The sequence below is a fragment of the Pieris rapae genome, chromosome W, assembly GCF_905147795.1.
Source record: "Pieris rapae chromosome W, ilPieRapa1.1, whole genome shotgun sequence".
Taxonomy (NCBI): domain Eukaryota; kingdom Metazoa; phylum Arthropoda; class Insecta; order Lepidoptera; family Pieridae; genus Pieris; species Pieris rapae.
Genome location: NC_059533.1, coordinates 117,342 through 136,902, shown reverse-complemented (window position 1 = coordinate 136,902; position 19,561 = coordinate 117,342). Strand labels below are relative to the sequence as shown.

At 38.7% G+C, this 19,561-nt stretch overlaps 3 protein-coding genes across 4 annotated transcripts in view; 1 reads left to right on the top strand and 2 right to left on the bottom strand.

Annotated features, from left to right (window-relative positions):
* Nucleotides 1–9,426, top strand: part of LOC123690427 — a 45,614-nt gene extending 36,188 nt beyond the window's left edge. The window contains exons 3-7 of the mRNA XM_045633858.1: nucleotides 7,639–7,811; nucleotides 7,897–8,029; nucleotides 8,270–8,434; nucleotides 9,005–9,160; nucleotides 9,281–9,426. Of these exons, the coding sequence (XP_045489814.1) occupies nucleotides 7,639–7,811; nucleotides 7,897–8,029; nucleotides 8,270–8,434; nucleotides 9,005–9,160; nucleotides 9,281–9,426 (773 nt within the window). The remainder of the gene's footprint in view (nucleotides 1–7,638; nucleotides 7,812–7,896; nucleotides 8,030–8,269; nucleotides 8,435–9,004; nucleotides 9,161–9,280) is intronic.
* On the bottom strand, nucleotides 940–6,567 carry LOC123690513. The gene is made up of 2 exons (XM_045633908.1): nucleotides 5,962–6,567; nucleotides 940–2,475 (listed from the first exon to the last, which is right to left on the bottom strand). Exons 1-2 carry the CDS (start codon nucleotides 6,478–6,480, stop codon nucleotides 1,552–1,554), a joined length of 1,443 nt encoding a protein of 480 aa, XP_045489864.1. The 5' UTR covers nucleotides 6,481–6,567; the 3' UTR covers nucleotides 940–1,551.
* A 258-nt stretch (nucleotides 9,427–9,684) lies between the features above and the next one.
* The window catches only part of LOC123690453 (eukaryotic translation initiation factor 4 gamma 3-like), an 18,046-nt gene continuing 8,169 nt past the window's right edge, over nucleotides 9,685–19,561 (bottom strand). For both annotated transcript variants that reach the window (XM_045633881.1, XM_045633882.1), the window contains exons 5-19: nucleotides 18,904–19,107; nucleotides 17,174–17,314; nucleotides 16,999–17,083; nucleotides 15,785–16,023; nucleotides 14,901–15,014; nucleotides 14,496–14,672; nucleotides 14,013–14,151; nucleotides 13,748–13,828; nucleotides 13,028–13,139; nucleotides 12,623–12,809; nucleotides 12,284–12,460; nucleotides 12,016–12,183; nucleotides 11,495–11,726; nucleotides 11,151–11,252; nucleotides 9,685–10,462 (exon numbers count right to left, since the gene is read on the bottom strand). In XM_045633881.1, the coding sequence (XP_045489837.1) occupies nucleotides 10,383–10,462; nucleotides 11,151–11,252; nucleotides 11,495–11,726; nucleotides 12,016–12,183; nucleotides 12,284–12,460; nucleotides 12,623–12,809; nucleotides 13,028–13,139; nucleotides 13,748–13,828; nucleotides 14,013–14,151; nucleotides 14,496–14,672; nucleotides 14,901–15,014; nucleotides 15,785–16,023; nucleotides 16,999–17,083; nucleotides 17,174–17,314; nucleotides 18,904–19,107 (2,238 nt within the window). In that variant the 3' untranslated portion in view covers nucleotides 9,685–10,382. The remainder of the gene's footprint in view (nucleotides 10,463–11,150; nucleotides 11,253–11,494; nucleotides 11,727–12,015; nucleotides 12,184–12,283; nucleotides 12,461–12,622; nucleotides 12,810–13,027; nucleotides 13,140–13,747; nucleotides 13,829–14,012; nucleotides 14,152–14,495; nucleotides 14,673–14,900; nucleotides 15,015–15,784; nucleotides 16,024–16,998; nucleotides 17,084–17,173; nucleotides 17,315–18,903; nucleotides 19,108–19,561) is intronic.

Genomic DNA, 19,561 nt, shown 5'->3' with positions numbered 1-19,561 from the left:
AACTAAGTATATTTCCAACACTTCTTATCCTTAAACAACCACACAGCTTACAATTTAACGTCCGTCTTCGTCAAGCGGATCGGTCCGAATAACCTCACTTATTTTAGATCGTATCAAGACTACCCTTCATTATGTTTGTCACTGTCGGTATCGAGTCAATCAACTAACTTACATCGAGTAAAACATATTAAACAAATACAATCATCAAATAATCTATACTGTAAATTATAAATATTAATTATAAACATAATAAAATTGTAAAGTAATAACATATCATCATAAATTCGTTACATCGTGAATCAAGTACAATCATCAAAATAAAGTAGCTTGTAAATTGAATATAAATATTATTTAAAAATAAACGTGATTTAAATAATAAATTTGTAAAATAATAACAAGTAATCTTAAATTCATTACACAATAAAGACCTATCAATTTTAATCAATTGAATTTCAGGAAGCGACGAAACAAACCTAACCCAAACACTTAACAATTCACCAACTAAAGGGGCATCCCATGTTAATCCTTGTAGCCAAAGCTTTTGTATAAAACATTTTGCCCAAAAAACAACTGGAGCTAACCATCCATTAGGATCGTATATCCTGGCTACAGTTGAAAGTACTACACGCTTTGTCCAAGATTTAATTACATCTATGTCTTGCACTCGAAAGGTAAATATATCACCGGACGGTACTCGTCCATAAACTCTATATACTTAGCACGAAAAGTAGAATCTCTCTTCATTCGTCTCTCCATGGATGTTAACGTTTTCTCAGCTAAAGACCTGGAGTGACCCAAAGGTGGTCGGGATGGTAAAAAAGGTAACCTCGTGACAAACCTACCCGAACGAAGACGACCAGTGTTATTCTGAAAAAACAATTCACATTCTTGGTGCTCCGGATTTTCACGAACCGCTGTGGGAGGCTCTTCGACTTCCCAAAACCGTTGAATGGATTCAGCAAGTGAGAGTCCCACACACAAGTTACCATCTTCAACGCTAAGAGATTCTATTGGAAACACAGGACCCATAATGACATCACCAAAATCAGTTGTGACTGCTACTAAACCCGCTGGTTGTAAAAGTGTGCTTTTACTTAGCCGCAGCATTCCCAAAACTTCTGCTCCGAGTAGCAAATCGATTTGACCTGGAATATGAAATGTACAATCCGCTAAGTTTAGACTACGTGTAAAATCTAATATCTCCGATGGTAATTTAACAAGTGGGTGTCTGCCCATAACATTATCTAAAATTATGGCAGAAATTGTAATCTGTGGCTGAGAGCATTGAACAGGAGAAAAAGTAAGTGTAACTTGTCCCCGCAAACCAGCAACCTTAGAGCCACCTATACCAAATATACTCCCGCTAGCAGGGAAAATACGCAACTGTAACCTATCCACCAAATCCATTGACACCAAACTTCCCTGTGCTCCAGAATCCAAAATCGCACGCGTGGTTACCTGCTCACCTGATGGAGAACCAACACAAATCTGTGCGGTGGGTAACAAAACAGTAATAGGAGATGTAGGAGTTCTAGTAGGGACGTGACCTAGTCAATATCCTTCTGGTTCAGGGACCCGCTGGCCTAAACGAGGCCACTCAGAAAAGGGCAAAGGCCTAACAAAATCACGACGTTGCTGTTCAATAGCAGGTAATGCACAAGAGTCATAATTATCTTTGCTCTTAGGAAGTTGTTGCTGATCAGAGGTGACACGAGTCCTGTCATGAGACCTTAAGTTTCCCCCGCCCCTGCAGGGTGGTGGCTGCCTCCGATGATAATCATAATAACCTGATCCTGTACGGTGCCTGGAAGCATGACCAAAACTACAGTGTCTAACCTTCACACCACCATTCCACTGATCACCTGTATTTTGCATATCTTCAACAAACTCCCGTGCCGGTGCAGCTGATTGGGGTGAACCATTCATATTACCACAAAGTATAATGTGATGATTGCCATTACATTGTTTGCATGGTCGTGACACTTGGCATTGTGATGCCAGGTGCTTACCTAAACAACCATAACACCACTTCCGCTGTCGGGCAATATTTCGCCGTGCTTGAAAACGTAATGCTAAAAACTTTTGACATGACACTACGGTGTGATCAGGGACTCGACAATAAACACAACATTTGCCTGAATGTTGAGTTGCCACGTTATAAACTCGCTGGTCAGGGCGTCGCATTAAGCGCATATGCTGTTGTCGCGGCCTAGTAGAAATTGGGGCCGGCGTCGTGGACGGCGCTGGAACATTATCCTGTCTGCGACACTCATCCTCTAAAAACAAGATCAATTCATCAAACGTGGGAAGATGAGTGGTTGAATCTCCACCATACGCCTGTTCAAATCGGGTGCGCATATCTAAATTTAGTTTTTGTAATGTAATATGCAACAAAATAAAAGACCAACTATCTACAGGCAAATTTAAACCCCTTAAGCCATTAATTGCCACTAATAAAGGATTTAAAACTTGAATTTTTTTTTTTTTTTTTTTTATAGAACAGGGGGCAAACGGGCAGGAGGCTCACCTGATGTTAAGTGATACCGCCGCCCATGGACACCCTCAATGCCAGAGGGCTCGCGAGTGCGTTGCCGGCCTTTTAAGAATTGGTACGCTCTTTTCTTGAAGGACCCTAAGTCGAATTGGTTCGGAAATACTTCAGTTGGCAGCTGGTTCCACAGAGTGGTGGTGCGCGGCAAAAACTGCCTGGAAAAACGCGCAGTTGTGGAACGGCGGACGTCGAGGTGATACGGGTGGAATTTCGTATTCTGCCTCGACGTCCGATGATGAAACTCAGCTGCAGGTATTAATCCGAACAACTCCTCTGAACACTCTCCATGGTAAATGCGGTAGAAGATGCAGAGAGACCCCACATCTCTACGCAACGCCAAAGGATCAAGCCGCTTGGAGAGATTTTGGTCGTCAACGATTCGAACCGCTCTTCGTTGAATACGGTCAAGTGGAAGAAGCTGGTACTGGGGAGCACCCGCCCAAAGGTGGGAACAGTACTCCATGTGGGGCCGAATTTGCGCTTTATATAGTTGCAAGCGGTGGCCCGGAGTGAAGTACCGTCTCGCCCTGCTGAGCACACCGAGCTTTTTGGAGGCTAATTTTGCCTTTCCCTCCAAGTGACCGCGAAACTGAACGTCGTTCGATATGTCAACGCCAAGTATTCCAATGCTGGCTGTGGCTTTAAGGAGAGTGTTTTCGAAAAGAGGAGTAGCGACAAAGGGTGTTTTTTTAGCGGAAAACGCGCAAACTTGTGTCTTTTTGGGGTTAAATTGGACTAGGTTTAGTCTGCCCCAGTCAGAGACTCCACGTAGTAGGGTTTCTACTTCAGACACAAGTTTGTTCCGGTACTCATCGACATCTGCCCGAGAAATACCTGCCCGGCCAGTGTAAAGAGTGTCCCCAGTGCTGTCATCCGCATAGCAGTGAATGTTGCTAAGTTGCAACATATCATTGATATGCAGAAGAAACAGGGACGGGGATAAAACACAGCCTTGTGGGACCCCAGCGTTCACGGGTTTAAGGTCGGAACATGCTCCGTCGATGACGACCTTGATGCTCCGATCGGCCAGAAAGCTGGAGATCCAATCGCATAATTTCTCGGGAAGCCCATAGGCTGGAAGCTTCGAGAGCAGTGCTCTGTGCCAAACCCGATCGAAGGCTTTCGCTATGTCCAAACTAACCGCTAGAGCCTCCCCCTTGGACTCAATTGCCTCCGCCCATCTATGCGTAAGGTATACAAGAAGGTCACCAGCCGAACGACCACGACGAAAGCCGTACTGAGAGTCACTTATCAGCTGGTGGCCCTCCAGATACTCCAGGAGCTGGCAATTAATAATGGATTCCATTATTTTGGAGAACAAGGAGGTTATCGCTATTGGGCGATAGTTGGACGGATCGGAGCGATCGCCTTTTTTAGGGATCGGATGTATCGATGCGATCTTCCAGCACTCCGGGACAGTGCCAAGCGAGTACAGGTACCGGAAAAGGCGCGTTAAGACCGGAGCCAACTCAGGAGCACAAGTACGCAGCACAATTGGAGGAATACCATCCGGCCCGCTCGACTTATGTATGTCCAAGGAAGATAATGCTTTACGGACAGCACGTTGCCGGAATGTAACTTCCGGCATCGAAGAATCACACCGTGAAATGCTCGGTGGTGATCTCCCTCGGTCATGCAAAGTCGAGTTGGACGCGAAGAGACAGCCTAAAAGGTCGGCCTTCTCCTTCGCAGTGTGGGCCAGCGAGTCATCCTCCCTGTGCAATGGTGGAATGGAGGGCTGACAAAAATTCCCTTGGACAGCTTTGGCTAGAGACCAGAAGGCTCGAGTCCCCGAAGGGAGTTGGGCCAATCTCTCGCCAAATCTGGCAATGTGCTCTGACTTTGCTTTAGTGATTTCCCGTTTGAAGGACCTGGAGGCTGAGTTATATGCTTTTTTGAGTTCGCTGGTATTAGCATCACGAGATTTCGCCGCTTCTGCCCATGCCTTAAAACATTCTCGCTTTCGACGCGAGGCTGTCTTGCAAGAACGCTTAAACCAGGGCTGAGACTTGCCACCGATCGGCACCGCAGAAAAAGGAATAAAGAGTTCCATTCCCTGCAGAACCACTTCGGCGACAGAGGCAGCGACGGAATCTGGAGCTTCAGACGAAAAGCAAATAGGCCCCCAAGGGTAGGACGCAAAGAAAGACCGCATCCCGTCCCAATCTGCTGACTTGTAGTGCCAAATACGGCGAAAACCCAAAAAGCGCGACCGCGAAGGGCGCGTAGATGGCACAGTACTCCGGACCACACAATGATCTGATGAACCCAATGGCGGGTCAACGGAGACCTGATAGTTCTCCGGATGCGAAGTCAGCAGAAGGTCCAACAAAGAGGGTTTATGACCGTCCACATCTGGTATTCGCGTAATCGCAGGGACCATTTGTGTCAGGTCGTAGGCTAAAGCAAAGTCGTGAAAGGATCTTCCCGCGTGATCGGTGGTTTCAGAACCCAGCCAATCGGCATGGTGGGCGTTAAAATCGCCAAGTATCACGATTTCGGCGGTAGGAACCCTTTCAAGCAGGGAATCTGTAGCCATTTGGATGTGCTCGATGAGTCGGTCAGTTTCGTCATTTCCGCTGTGGGACCTATACAGGCACGCATAGAATCGCGGATGGTCATCGCAGTCTATGCGGAGCCAGAGGTTAGATAGGTCCCTTCCTTCAAGCGTCCCAAGGCGACGAGAACAGATATCCTCTCTGACGTACACGCAAACTCCCGCCCGCGGCACAAATGAATGTTCCAATTTGTACCCCGGGTAGGAGAGGTAAGAAGTATCAGCCGGGGAGGATATCTGAGTCTCAGTGAGGAAGAATAAGGCCGGCTTCGCAGATTCAAGGTGAAAGTGAACCGCGCTTAGGTTTGAGTTGAGCCCCCTAACATTGGTGAAGTCCACTGTGAGCGTGGAAGGGGTTGCCTTCGGCGAATTCTTCCGTTTGCCCCGAGATCGAAACCTAAAACTAGAACTGGATGTTTTGTTTAGAGCGCAGTTTTTGCCCACCCCAGAATACGAAGGGCAGCCTGTGCATCCACCACCGGATACTGATTGTTCCGATGATGGACGCCCAGAGGGGGATTCTCCACGTGTGGTACCCCCCTGGGGTAATCTTTCTTTAAACTGCACCGTCATACTCAGGGGAAGGGGGGGGGATGGGCTCCGGGAGTCTCACTCACCGAACGAAACGCGAGTACAATAAGATAAACCTATTGCATCACTTCACGCCGGTTTTCTGTGAGACAGTGGTACTGCCCCGGTCGTGCCTGCCCATTTGGCTGAAGCCCGAAAGCAACAGCATGGCACTCCCACTAGGAAGGGGGTTGACTGATTGCACTGGTGAAATAACCTCTTTCACAGGTTATTTCACCAGTGGGCGATGGGGTCGTCAGGTCCCTACGCCTAAAAAATGAATTCTTAAGTTGTGGCTCTGCACATTACTATGTAAATTTAAAATGACATTTACGTGGCTATCCGCTAGCCTACGTATATTTTGATACCGCCTCATTAGTAAATCTCTGGCTATATCATAATTGTTGTCCACAAGTGCTAAATGTTGGACTAACCCTTTAGCCTCCCCGGTGAGACTAGCCAACAAATATGCCAACTTTTGCGCAGATGTTAAATCACCCCTTGAGTGCACTAAACTATCGAATAAATGTATAAACGCCACCCATTGGCTTAAGTCGCCACTAAAATGGGGCAAATCTAATTTGGGTAACCTACCTATAATACCACTTGAAAAAGTTAAACTATCCTTCGATTGAAGGTTATTTGACTGAGTAGCCGAATTTAATTTAATAATACCAACGGCTTCCCTGATTTGATCAGCCAAATCCTCAGCCTGATCCATGTCTGCACAAACCTTGTCCATCACCTCCGGTTCCAAACCCAATTCAAGTAATGCCTGATACGATTTATATAAATCTTTCATCCTATCCTCTAACGCGTCACTTCTTGATAGAAGGGCCTGAACGCGATCTTTTCGCGAAATATTTAAAACGGCCGATCCTAGCCACCGCAATACACTAGCTATTTGTGCCTTGTGCGAAACCGCCATTATATAAAAGTATAAAAGAACAAACAATAGCACAAAAATCAAATAAAAAGCAAATTATAATAAGCGGCTAATAACTTACTACAAAAAACGATTTATAACACTATCAAAACACTATAATCCCTACAAACATAACAAGATATATGCATTAATAAGTTATGAACCCAGGACTTATATACCGAAAAATCATTAACTAAAATGAAACCACGCTCTGCTACCAAAAAATTATGTATCACAAAGAACGGTTCGGTGGCCGTTGATACGTAATCTTATACTAAAATAAGTCCTGAGTACATACCTCAAGGTTGCTCCTTGTTAGGGCGAAAGGCACAAAAAAAACACGTCAGCCGTAAGGATGGATAGATTGTTAGTTTTGGGAACAAGAAATGTTAGGACTGATGCTGTACCTTGCCTTACAATAATAGTTCACGAATACGCACAAAAACACTCACTATAATAGTCTAAATGGAGGACGTAACTATTGACAAGAGATGCACAAAAAAACACTATAAAATTGCATCTAACTGTACGCAACGAATGTTCAACCACGACTCCTTAACAATGCGTGTGCGAGGATCAGCCGAGTTAAAAATATTTTTGGGACCACCCTCATGGCCCTCAATTAATTTTATCAACTAAAAATGATTCTATTCCGAACAGTAACTGTCCCTAAGTAGTATTTTAAAACGTCTCAATACTTGATAATTTATCTTCAAATAATTTTGACTATAAATAGTCATTTCGATGATAATATGGATTCGATTTTATAAAAACTGTCGTGAAACGTTCTTATAGATCTGTAAATGTGTTCAAATCTTGTATGATTAGTGATAAAAAATAAAAATATTACGTATTTCTTGAAAATTTTTATTGTATTATCTACTTCAAGTGGATGAAACTGTTGTCCGACTCCAAAGCGATTTAAGTTATAATTAAAATTTATTATTATTATTCTATTAGAATGTAATAATTAATTTATATCTATATAAATGAGAAAACTTTATAGGAGTTATAAATTTAACTATAATTTGAAAGGCAGTGGTAAGCACATACCACGTCCAGAAACTAGACGCTGTTTCCTGCGGAGCCTGGCGGAGATGAGAAATTTGCGAATATTGGCATTAGAGTACTCGCACATAGCGGACAGCACCGGGGCAGCTCTTATTTCCTTGCTTACCGTTTTGCGCAGACCACATTTTCGTTTGCAGGTAAAAACTGTTTTGAAATAAAACAGATTTTTTAATCAATACGGTGAAAGGAGTTTCCGTTGATATCCCTCTGGTATGATTTCAGTTAATCTGTCGAGAAGATCAAATTCCTGGCCGCGCAGATGCGTCTCACGGTGTGGGCGGTCATCATATACCCGATACAGCCTGGCGTCGAGTTAATATCGCCTGCCCCGATTTATATTTATTGATGGCTTTCTGTTAGTAGAATATAGAAATGTTATTTTATTTAGCACATACTATATTTGAAACCAGAAATAACTGGAACTGGTTTTTATACATTTAGGTGTACTAAAATATAATATATCAATTGCAATAAGACGATATTGAAATGAGCAACTATCGCGCTGTATAATGATGATATACTACACCGATATATACACTAGACCGAGTAGAATGATATATTAGATTGTTAGGTTAGCTACTAATTATATTTTCAGTCCGAATACGGGACTACGACAACATCCGTCGGTTCTTGACACCCAGCATTCCTCTCCGGGAGACGCATTTGCAATTTGCCATCGACCTATTTAAACGGCAAAGGCAGGATTCCGACTTAAGCTGCTTTATTAGACATATTGCTTGGCGATACGGGGATACCTTGGGTAAGTCTTAGTTGTAGACAATAAGTACCAAACTAAAATCACTTATAGGCAGATTTTGGTCAATATCAAAATGTAGTCCTCAATCCGTACGTCATTTAATTTATAATTGTTTAGTCAAGCCGTGGCGTTCACCAACCAGATGGACCGATCAAGTGAAAGACTCATCGTCTTCAAAGCTATAGTGTCATAAGAGAAGCGCTGGACAGAAACCGGTAGAAGCAGATAGTCCACTCTGGATGCTTCGTTGCTGACCACTACGCTCAGACATGAGCTGCCGACTAAAGAGGGAGACACACATGACACACATGAGGGACTAGAAACGAACATCTTTATATGACACAGACGCTTTTATACTGTAGTCACATATAATTTTAAGAATACTTATAATGCGTAAATCTTGAGTCATAAAATTAGAATTTTTTTCTCAGTTTGGTGAGTGGATGAGAGGTCCTAAATTTATTTCCTAGTGATATAAACACTGTATACTTTTAACTACTACGATTTCCTTATGTTATATATAAGACGTGGAATACATTCTTTTTTAATTATATGAAAATGTACTTTGTTTAATAACCCTTAGTATTCACCAATGGCGTGGCGCGATCGTCCAACTACAGGGTTTCGTAGAACTGATACCAGGGCTGGTGAGACTGCTGTATATAGGCCTGGTGGATGAAGACGATTTGCGAAGCTTGTTCAATTTAATAGCGTGCGGAGTTGCCAGAAGTACATTTCAATCTTTATTTACTAACAAATCGTCAAGATTAGTCTTTTTTAATTACGTTTAAATTGATTGTAATTGCGGCATGAATTAATTACAATAATTATATGTATAACGATTTGCAGAATTGAAACAAGTGCATATACAAGTCCAGGATGAAGAGAGGAAACGGGAATTTTGGTCAGGCGCTGTTCGTAAACTAAACGAAGAATTTAAAGAGATCATGTCACTTTTTGATATCGAATTTTGTTTAAAAGTTTATAAAAGTTAAATCTGTATTTCGTTGTATCCTATAAATCCTAAACAGCAATGAGCTTTTAAATCATTCAAAACCTTTTTTTTTTTCAATTTTCATCACAAATATTTTGTGCTATGTCAAAACCTCGAATGGGGCATGGGGCGGATTAATTTCTACCGATTGATACAATTGCGGTGAGGATGAAATCTGCTGCTCGATTTTCTCGGTCAGAGAAATGAGCGCACGGCTCTTGGGCCACCGCTCTAGTTGTGGGAAATAAAAAGACCATTATCAAAAAAGTAGAATGTTTATTTTTACATTTTAACAATGTTTAGTCGCAGGCACGCGATACATATTTTGAAACTTTACCAATAATAATAAGTAAATATTTTCTACAGCGATAATTGTTACTATATACATTTTAACGCTGTGGAACACGGGGACGTTCCCCACATGAGCGAACGTTCGCTACGGCGCTAGTGTGGAGGACCACGAGCGTCTGCACAATAGATCAAACGAGCGTGGCGTTAATATTACAACTCTCGATTATATAATTTATTACTAACAAGGAATTTTACCATTCTCGTCCAGGGCCAATGGGCTCATAGGAATGCCACATTCTTCTAAGGTTATAATTATAACAAAAAACCCTGATTATCAAACTTCATACGGAAGCTAGGGACGAGCACAATCGTGTCAAAAATCTCACTAATGAACGAGGTCAACCTCGCAAACGGATGGGTCGTCGACCTCGAGCCGGGAGGTCAGCGACCCTTTTATGTCGCTCGAGTCGAACTGTTCATATAAAAATTTATATATCATATTTACGCGACATATAATCCTTGCCGATTCATTATCTCTATAGAATGATAATATTTGAGATGATAAATCCAGGCTGTTAATTATAAATAAATATATTAATTTTAACTAATATTCTTCAAATTGTAAAATAAGATTTTTAACCTATGTATTGAAACGGGTGCGGCTCGTCAGGCTTCGGAGCACGAGTCCTCGTTATCCGCCTCTCGTATGCTCGTGAAGAAAGACGTCAAAGCTTTCAGCATAACCGCTGAAAAAGAAAAAAAAAACAATAATACAATAAATAACATTACTTTAAAATAATACAAAAAAATGTTGCTCTGTAATTATTTTATTAATACAATTAATTGCTCAAAATGTGGCGTATTTGGCGTGAAGTTTTTACGATTTATGCAAATTTTACTTTAAAGAAGCTACTAATTCGTTTCCATATCAGATTTAATTATTAGATTCGATGAGCTAGCTCAGGTTTATTTTCATTTCATATCATTCAAATTCTACCGAAGACTTGGCCGGGTGGGCGTTCCCTTTGCCAACCCGGAATGGATGAAGAAAACAAAAAAATAAATCTCTGCTGCGGTTGACGCCGTTATCCAAAGTGTTCTTGCGAGTCGAGTCGTCTATATTTTATTTGAATTAATACCACTCGAACTCAGAATTGCACAAAACGCTTCGGAGAACATTTTACCGGAAAAGTAAAAAGGCGCTACATATCTTCGTCCGACGAATTTATTGCGTGAAGAGAAGATAAAAAAGCAAATAGTTTTATTGAATAGTTTAATTTTCGCAACTGTATTAAAAATAGTCGTTCAGTACAAGCGCGGAACCGTCATCGCAATTCGCTCCTACCGTCAGCCGGAACTGTTTGCAAATGAAATTTACTAATTTTTAAAAGTAAAATTGCTCAGTAAACCGAAAACATGTTGCAATATTTTTACCTTTTCCCTCTGGCTCCATCTCTGAAGTCTCCCATGCGATAAATCCATCCACAGATATTACGTATTGCTCGTGTAGGTATTGGAAAATATCTAACGTCAAGCCTGAAACAAATGCAACACAATTTTAGACAATCAACAGAACCGGAATTAAACGAGATTCGAGAAATAAACTTTGATATCGATTTATAATATACATAGGTCTGCAGGCCTCAGATTCCTCTATCCGTTTCATAGTCATTTATCGATCTAAAAGAAGCGAGTGGGTGAACATGGAGAGAGAGCGCCCAGCCGGAGCCGACGCTGCCTACGAACGCTTAGCCAAATCCAAATGGATCGGAACTCACCCTGCGGGTGTTCCAGCCGATGGATGAGCTGCTGAATGCCGAAGAGGCAAGCGGCTTCGCGCTGCGCCTGCGAGTCCCCATAATCCCCGATCAGGGGCGAATACTTGTTCATGCGATCGTGGCTCAGGTGCGGGGTCGGAGTACGCTCGGGGCCAAAGAGGGCGTGTTCGCATATCGCTTGCGTGAGACAGCGTAAGAACCACTCTTCACCGGTAGAGGCGCCAATGTTGTCCTGGAATCATAATCCACGTGCACTGTACTCTTTCATATAGCTCTTTTTTTTGACCTTCATACGTGTACATTATGTTACCTAATTTATATTGTTAAAATCTTGCTAAGAAAAAAGGAAACTCTCTAGAATTGTATCGAGTGATATTTTTCCATTCGTGGAATTAGAAGTTAGAATTTGACGCATTCGATATCAGTCTCTACTACGATTTATTAATATCAGTTCAAATTTAAAAGTTATAGTTAAAAAGCTCAGTCAACAGTGACAGCTGGTTAACGAGACGATCGTTTACCTTGACCCATCCCCTGAGGCAATCGCAGCTTTCATCGCCATTCATCAGCTGGAGCAATTTGCTCTGCGTCTCGCAAGGAGTCATGATCCGTTTGGTGTCTTCGATACTCTCTGAATCCTCAGAGCTCTCGAGAAACTCAAAGTGGTTGTCCGACATCCACTTTGTAATCTGTAAAGAATTCATCAATCAATACATATTTTATGTTCTGAGCCGGTAATCAGTTCTATATTAAGTAAGATAAGAAACATTTACATGAGAATATAATTACCATGTCGGAGTTCATCCACTGTTTCAATTGTAAGCCTGATTCCAGCCACTTGGTCCTAGTAAATGTTTTGCCCATACTTTCCTTGAGCTCGGCTATGACAGATTTTAGAAGCAAATTGCCCTGGTCCACTGAAATCAGGCTCTCGGCAGCCTCGTGGACCTGGGTAAATGTAATGTGCTGCAAAAAATATTAGTTTGGAATTAAAATAAAATTTACCTAATGTAATAAATAAAAAATATATATTTTACTGTTCGCCTCATACTTCTATATCTATATAGATACAAAAATTTATAATATAAATAAAATAATTTTATATACATAGATTCGATAAAGACTCACTTTCTTTTCTATATGGGGTGCGATAAATTTTCCTAAGTACGAGTATAACATCGGTATGTCTATATATAGGTCTGGACCGCATTCGAATATTTCTGCCATTCCCATCATTAAATTCTCTCTCGAAATCGCCCCACAACTGACCACGTGCGTCACTGACTTTGCTAGAATGCAAATATCTTTAGCGCTCCTGAAATCATAATATTTTATTAAAGTACACATTTGAAGTTTACCATATTGATGGTAAATTGGTGAATGTTGTCAGATTGTATAATAGTTTGTAAAAATATAATTAATATTGTCACATGTTTTTAAAGAAAATTCACTTGAGCATTGAATGTAAAAAACACCAGTCCAAGCCAAAGGTTATCCAAAAAATGTGCTCAAAACAAGTAAAACTTCACTCACTTCTCGAGCGCAACGTTAAGTATTTCCGTAATCACCGCTTCGGGTTGCAGGGAGGGCGAAGGCGTAGACGAAGGCCGAGCCCCTCCAGTGGAACCGGAGCGACCGCCGGTGGCTAAAGTTGACGATTGTATTACTTTCGAGAAAAAGCAAGTACACGGAACCACACTTTTTATTCAATACACCTAAAGCTGTGAGACCCCGATATAAAAATAACAGTGGAAATCTGAAGCCAAAGAAAAGTTTTATTAGTGAATTGCTTAATATATAACTTTGTACAAATTATATTAGCTTCAGCTCGGTTTAGTGATTATTTCTCCATTTTGATTGACAAGATGGGATTTTTGCAGATTTTCGGAAATCGGCTTCAGACAAAAGTTAGTCAATATTTTAAAAATAATTTCTTAAAATAAATATATTTATTATGAAGAAAGTGAAGCAGATCAAATATAAACTTCATCAATATGAACTACAGATGACCCATTAATAATAATAGAGCTTTGAATAGAATTTAATCAACATATTAAATTAATAATAAAGTGAAAGAGAAAAAAATCACTCACGGTTCAGGCCAACTATGAAAAAAAAATCATGTTAGTCATAGAATATAAAGAAACATTTACAGTTATCCCAATCATGTTAGTCTTCTAGTTATTTAATCAACAGCAATAATGTACATGTTAATATGTATGTATACAACAAAAATAAATGTTCGGTACTCACTGAAATCAGAGCGAGTGTTGAAGGTCGATCTCTCTATTGACTTTGATTGTTGATAAGCAGCAGGGGAAAGTTCCTTGCTACCTATAAACCAACAAATAATACAAATATAAATCCAATAATATTTCTTCGTAAATTTTGACAGTGATCTGATGATATACTTCCTTAATAGGGAAATTAAATGCATTTTGTTCTCACATAGCAAATTATTTTAAAAGCAACAGTTACTTTTGGTAAGATAGATATATGTTTAAGAAAAAGAAAATACCTCTCAGGGTAGTCGGGTCGACCTGTACATTCTCTAGAATGCTGTACATATTCTTGACAGGTGCAACCGCTTGAGCCTTTGTTCCCGAGCCCTGGTTCCATGCAATGTTGTGAGGAGCCAATTTAATAGTTCCTAAGTTCTGTAAACAATGTTTTAATACATTAAACTTTAAGTAAATCAATGCCAAGTTAAGATGAAAGTGGATTTAGTGGCTTATTTTTGAATTAAATATAGGTAAGAAAAAAGACAGCCCAGATTAATTCATTATTATGAATTTAAATTATGAATAGTTTAAAAATTACATCCAATACTGATGCACTGTCGGAGGCTACAGCTCAAGCTGTCAATAATGAGTTATAGTCAAGGTTCAAATTTAACGACGTGGAATAAGTGATACCAGGATGATCTTACCTTATCTTGACTTTTTTTGTTTGACACCGATATATTATGAGGATCCCGGTTACCATTTCTGATAGTCCTTACCTTTGGCGGCATGGACTTCAATTTGGTTGTGTCGACAACGAAGCTGGTTCTAGTCGCCGTAGTCTTCCATGAATTATCCATAAAGTTATTGCCCTGCCTTCGGCCTTCGCCTCCACGTTTTCTTCCACTTCCGCTGTCATCACGTCGGAAACCACCACCAATGGGCGAATTCATCAACTGTAAAAAGAAATAATATTCTGCTATCAAAGCTAATATAATGCCACTTCCGACACTAACAAATGACATGTATATTTTAGATTGGTTTTCCTAATACCATTAAGACCGGGGAAATTCTAAATTTTGTTTTAATATGGACGTTTGGTTATAAAAATACAGCAATAAATAAAATAAACAAGTAAATAAATAGACTTAGGAATAAATGACTCTTTAACTCTAAAAATTTACCTCAATATGTCTCTGTTGTTGTTCAGCCTCCTTCTGAATCTGGTCCATCATCTTGGGTTGTGAATCAATAACATTCTTGGCCACCCATTTGCGCCTTCTTAGTTCAATTACATCCTGTATGCAAAATCTTTATAAATATTCACTCGAAGAATGACAGTTTATAACATTAGCCGTTTTTAGTTTTTAACAATGCATAATATATAATTAGCTTAGTCTTTTTCTACTTCTTCTTCGTAAAAAAATTATTATTATATTTAAAACATGACTAAATAGATTGCCTATTAGATTGACGAATGATCATGAAACAGATACTGAAATCTGAGGCCGAGACCTAAAAATGCTGTTGCGATTTTTTTAAAGTAGACATTAATGTATAATTTCAGAGAGAAACCAAATATTTAAAAGCCCATTAAATCGCACAATCAGCATTAAAACATAGGCACAATGTCAATACTCGGATCAAACGCAGGCTGCAATTTCCCCGTACTAGGCTATCTAAAGTTAGTAATTCTTTTTTGGGAAAAGGGATAGTCTTCTTTAATAAAATCGCAGAGGCTCTTTTATCTCTGCATTTTAATTAATTTAAGAAATGCATTAAAGAAAAGCTTTGTAAAAAGGCTTACTATAAAGTTAGTGATTATCTAGTTGATAAAAGGGTCTGAGACTAGTGCCTGCCTAGCCTACTTCTAATTAATTTGATATATTTGTTTTAAATATTGTTTGATGATTTGCTTTTTTAAAGGAGTACCGAGAGTTTTTTAGGCCGGCTTTATCTCTCGGTCTCTGTCTTCTTTGCCGAGGATGCCTATAGGTAAAATTTATTGACGTGGAATAAGCGATATCTTGATGATCTTATGTTCCAAAATAAACGTATATTTTTTTACCTGTATCATAAATCGCACACGACTGCTAATCTTATTACTCTTGCGATCATTAACAATATCTTGCATTTTGTCCATTATGGTGTCCAACTGATCCTTCACCTCACCCTCCACTTGCTCCCCAATGGTGGTCAGAAGCTTACAGAGACATTCAAGTTTTTCCTCTTCCGGCTTATCAATTAGATAATTCATACAATATACCATAATTTTCGATATCAATATTTTTAGCTTGTACAATTCACCTGAAAATAAATATTGAATATATTATATTCTTGTGCAGCACACGTATTATTTCATTTAATTCACTAGTTAATAGTTATAATACATTTAAAGCTTTGGCTAGCATATCCACATGCTCTAGCCAATATAAAATATGATTGACACAGATAATCGCAATAAACGCAAGCTTTGCACGTCAAAACAGCATTTCGCAGTTCTAATATAGGCAATTCTAAGATTTCGCATTATCACCGACTTAATATAGTAATAATCTAATTTTGTCGTTATAGTGTTACGTCAGGATGTAAATCTACTTAAGATACTCGATCCCTTTTACTTCGTTATAGGCCGGTGATAAATTTAATAACTTAGGGTAAATTTTATGAATTCCGCTGCACTGCTACCAGACTGCACTTCTCAAAATTATTATTAATACAAGTCATCCCTCAACACAGTAAAAAATCTGGGAGATTTTATAACAAAAAAGGAAGTGCGATAGGCCTTTCAAATTACAAAGTTTGTCAGCAGTTCAGTTATTTCGAGCGCAACAAATCCTCAAAAGGGGATTTTTAAATTTTTTTACTCAATTTCTCGTTATTTTCAGTCTCATAAAACATTTTATCTATACAATTGCATTGGCAAATTAATAAGCATGAAAGCAAAACAAAACAATCGCAGTTGCACAGTAAATAAATATTTCGAAATCGTAGCACAATGTTTAGTTATATCTGTGTCAATCATAGTGGAATTACGTTTTAAACAAAAAATATTTAAAGCGTAAAATTAAACTAATTTCCTAACTAGAGATACATTGAAACTATTTTATTAATATGTCAAAAATGCACATGGCACATCTTTTATGGGTTATTATATTAATACAAAAAGCGAGCAAATCGATGTTATTATCGTAATGTAACAAATATATTTATTTATTCGTACTCATCGAGCAAAGTATGTAAGGAATATGAGTAAAGTTTAATATAAAAAACAGGACGTACCTATAAACCTGACATTTCCAACTGACCGCATGCGAATTCGACGCTGGACTTCTGCGAGTTGTAAATGCAGCTCCTTTTTCTTTGTCTGTTAAGTTTAATAAATATATACTATTAATCTTACAAAACTCAATAAAAATTGAAAAATCACATATACACATACTAATAAAATACTTACGGCGTCATTCGACTCGGCAATCTCTGCCTCGAGTTTGAGAACGTGCTCATCTGTCTTCTCTTTGATAAATTGATTTTGACATTTGCTAATTATCATCGCACGGAAGTTCACGCATTGTTCGGGTGAATTTGTTGACGGTACCTGATCAAATTATATTTCTTAAATAAGATTATTAATTACACGTATGTTTTCACAGATGCTCAGAGAATTTTATTTGTGGAAAAGACGCTTGTTTTGTTTGTTTATTTATGTATATCTGTGAGTTCTGGATTGATTATAAAATAATCGTATTTCTTTTATAAAAAGTGACTTTCAACTGAAATAACAAACTCTAAACGTTGTTTCCTGAAACAAATCATTTGGGCAACACATTTGAGTTTCACTCCCTCATATACATATACATTTAAAATCATTTTTAAAGTGGGACCAACATTTATCGATTTGATTCTTTAGGTAGCTTCAGTTTATATAGCTAAACTTGAGTTGTTGTATGTCAATAAACTTATTATACATTCGCCAACTTATACTCGACAGACTGTATAAGTCAAGGAAGTTGCAGGATACTGCGTGGCGAGAACGCGCATGCGCAAAAGGACATTTCATTCAACGTCGCACGCGCACATTTATTTCTGCGTCGTTTAGAACTTAAAAAAACTTGAACAAATCCTGGATATCATTTAATTTGGGGAAAAGTTTGCGATTCAATTATAGCAACAAACAATTGAGTGTTAAGAAGATTTTGTAAGTATAAAATTTCGGATACCAATACGCATCGCTAAATAGTATTAAAACAAATCAGAGTTTTTAGTGCATAGTCATAGCAATATCACATGCTATTTATTACTAGATGGTACATAAATTTATGGACAAATTCTTGAACCAAAGGGAAGGGGGTTCATAGTCGAGGCATTAACTGATTGTTTAAAATATTTTTTTCTGACGTATAAACTTCTGACATAATAAATTTCTAACATATTTTTATACGACGCCGTTTAGTTAAATGACTAGGCTGTTAACTGGACGGTTAATTAACCAAGTTGGCTGCGACATATTGCGATTTCATTGATGAATTATCCTTTTTTAATTCTACGTATCAACACTGTTCAAAGTAAGCAACTTGTTTTTGGGCTACACGAACACTGTAACATCTCTTTCGTGTGATTTATATTGTATGGGAATGGCATTAGATAACTCGACTGACGATGAAATATTGAGACTAATTGTAGGTATTATCTTGAATTGCAATCTTAGACAACCTTAAACGTGTTTATGTTTAATATGTTTTTAACAAAACAAAATGTCCAAATCTGGGGTTCCTCCCAATTCGAATAATATGTATCAATTTATTTATCAAAAATATCTGTATTTCAACCCAAGATCAAAGAGTATACAAAGTAATGTAATAATATGAGCTAATTATGATAATAGTATTCCCATGTTATGAAGGTTAATATTGACCAGTGAAGGACGGAAGTACCTATTGAAATATCCTGCGTCATTCTTCGGATGTCTTTTGCTTTTGAATAATTCAATAAGTCTCGCATCTTATACACTTGCAACGTGCTATTCAAAAATTGGCAACCTCGCCTGTGCCTCAGGCCGGAAATTTTTTGAATTATAAAGTAAATATTTGTTATTTTGATACAGCAATGAGTTTATTGTTTTTATTTATTTAGTGTAATTGTCGTTGGTATTACCACGACAAAAAAGATATTCCTAACACCGCGTACCTTCAATGTCGAAAGCTTGTTACACATAGCAGCATAGGCTTCAGAAAAGTTCGGCTCGTCAATAGCCTTCTCGAAGACGAGATCAATTACGCCTTCCAGACGCTCTTGTGTGTCAATTTCGAGTGACCTCACTTTGTCAACCAGAGTATCAAACTTCTGCGGCGTCAATTTGTTAAGTATACCACGGAATTTCTTATACAGCTCCTGTACAAAGATATATATGAAAAACCACATTTATCTTTCGCGGTGAATCGAAGCCATATTATCATTTTCGTAGAAGTGACAATTTTATTATAAATAAAATAAATAAATAAATAAAAAAATTTTATTACTGCCTGCCTTTATTACTGATTAACCTGATACAAATATACATTAGATTTATTTCAATTTTCGGTATCAGTTTGCCTTTTGGCATAGGCCTCCCCTAGGCTTTCCCATCCTTGAAGAATTTAGGTTTATTTGACAATATGAAATCTCATTTTTCACGTTCCCGTCTGGAGAAATCCAGGTCCATTTTTTATTTTTGTTTTTCTTATATAAACTATTTAATATCCTAAGGTTATGTGCCTGTGCCAGGTGTATTAGTCTTTGTCCGTTATCATTTCTTTTTCCTGTGCTGAATTGGCCTAGTATGTTATTTTCGTTTGTTAATCTTTTA

What these genes read in the sequence shown, in the direction of transcription:
- LOC123690513 (XM_045633908.1), bottom strand. Translation starts at nt 6,480, where the DNA reads ATGAAAGATTTATATAAATCGTATCAGGCATTACTTGAATTGGGTTTG. An exon ending in TGCAGAGCCACAACTTAAGA is followed by an intron (nt 2,476 to 5,961) that starts ATTCATTTTTTA and finishes AAAAAAAAAAAA; the next exon opens with ATTCAAGTTTTAAATCCTTT.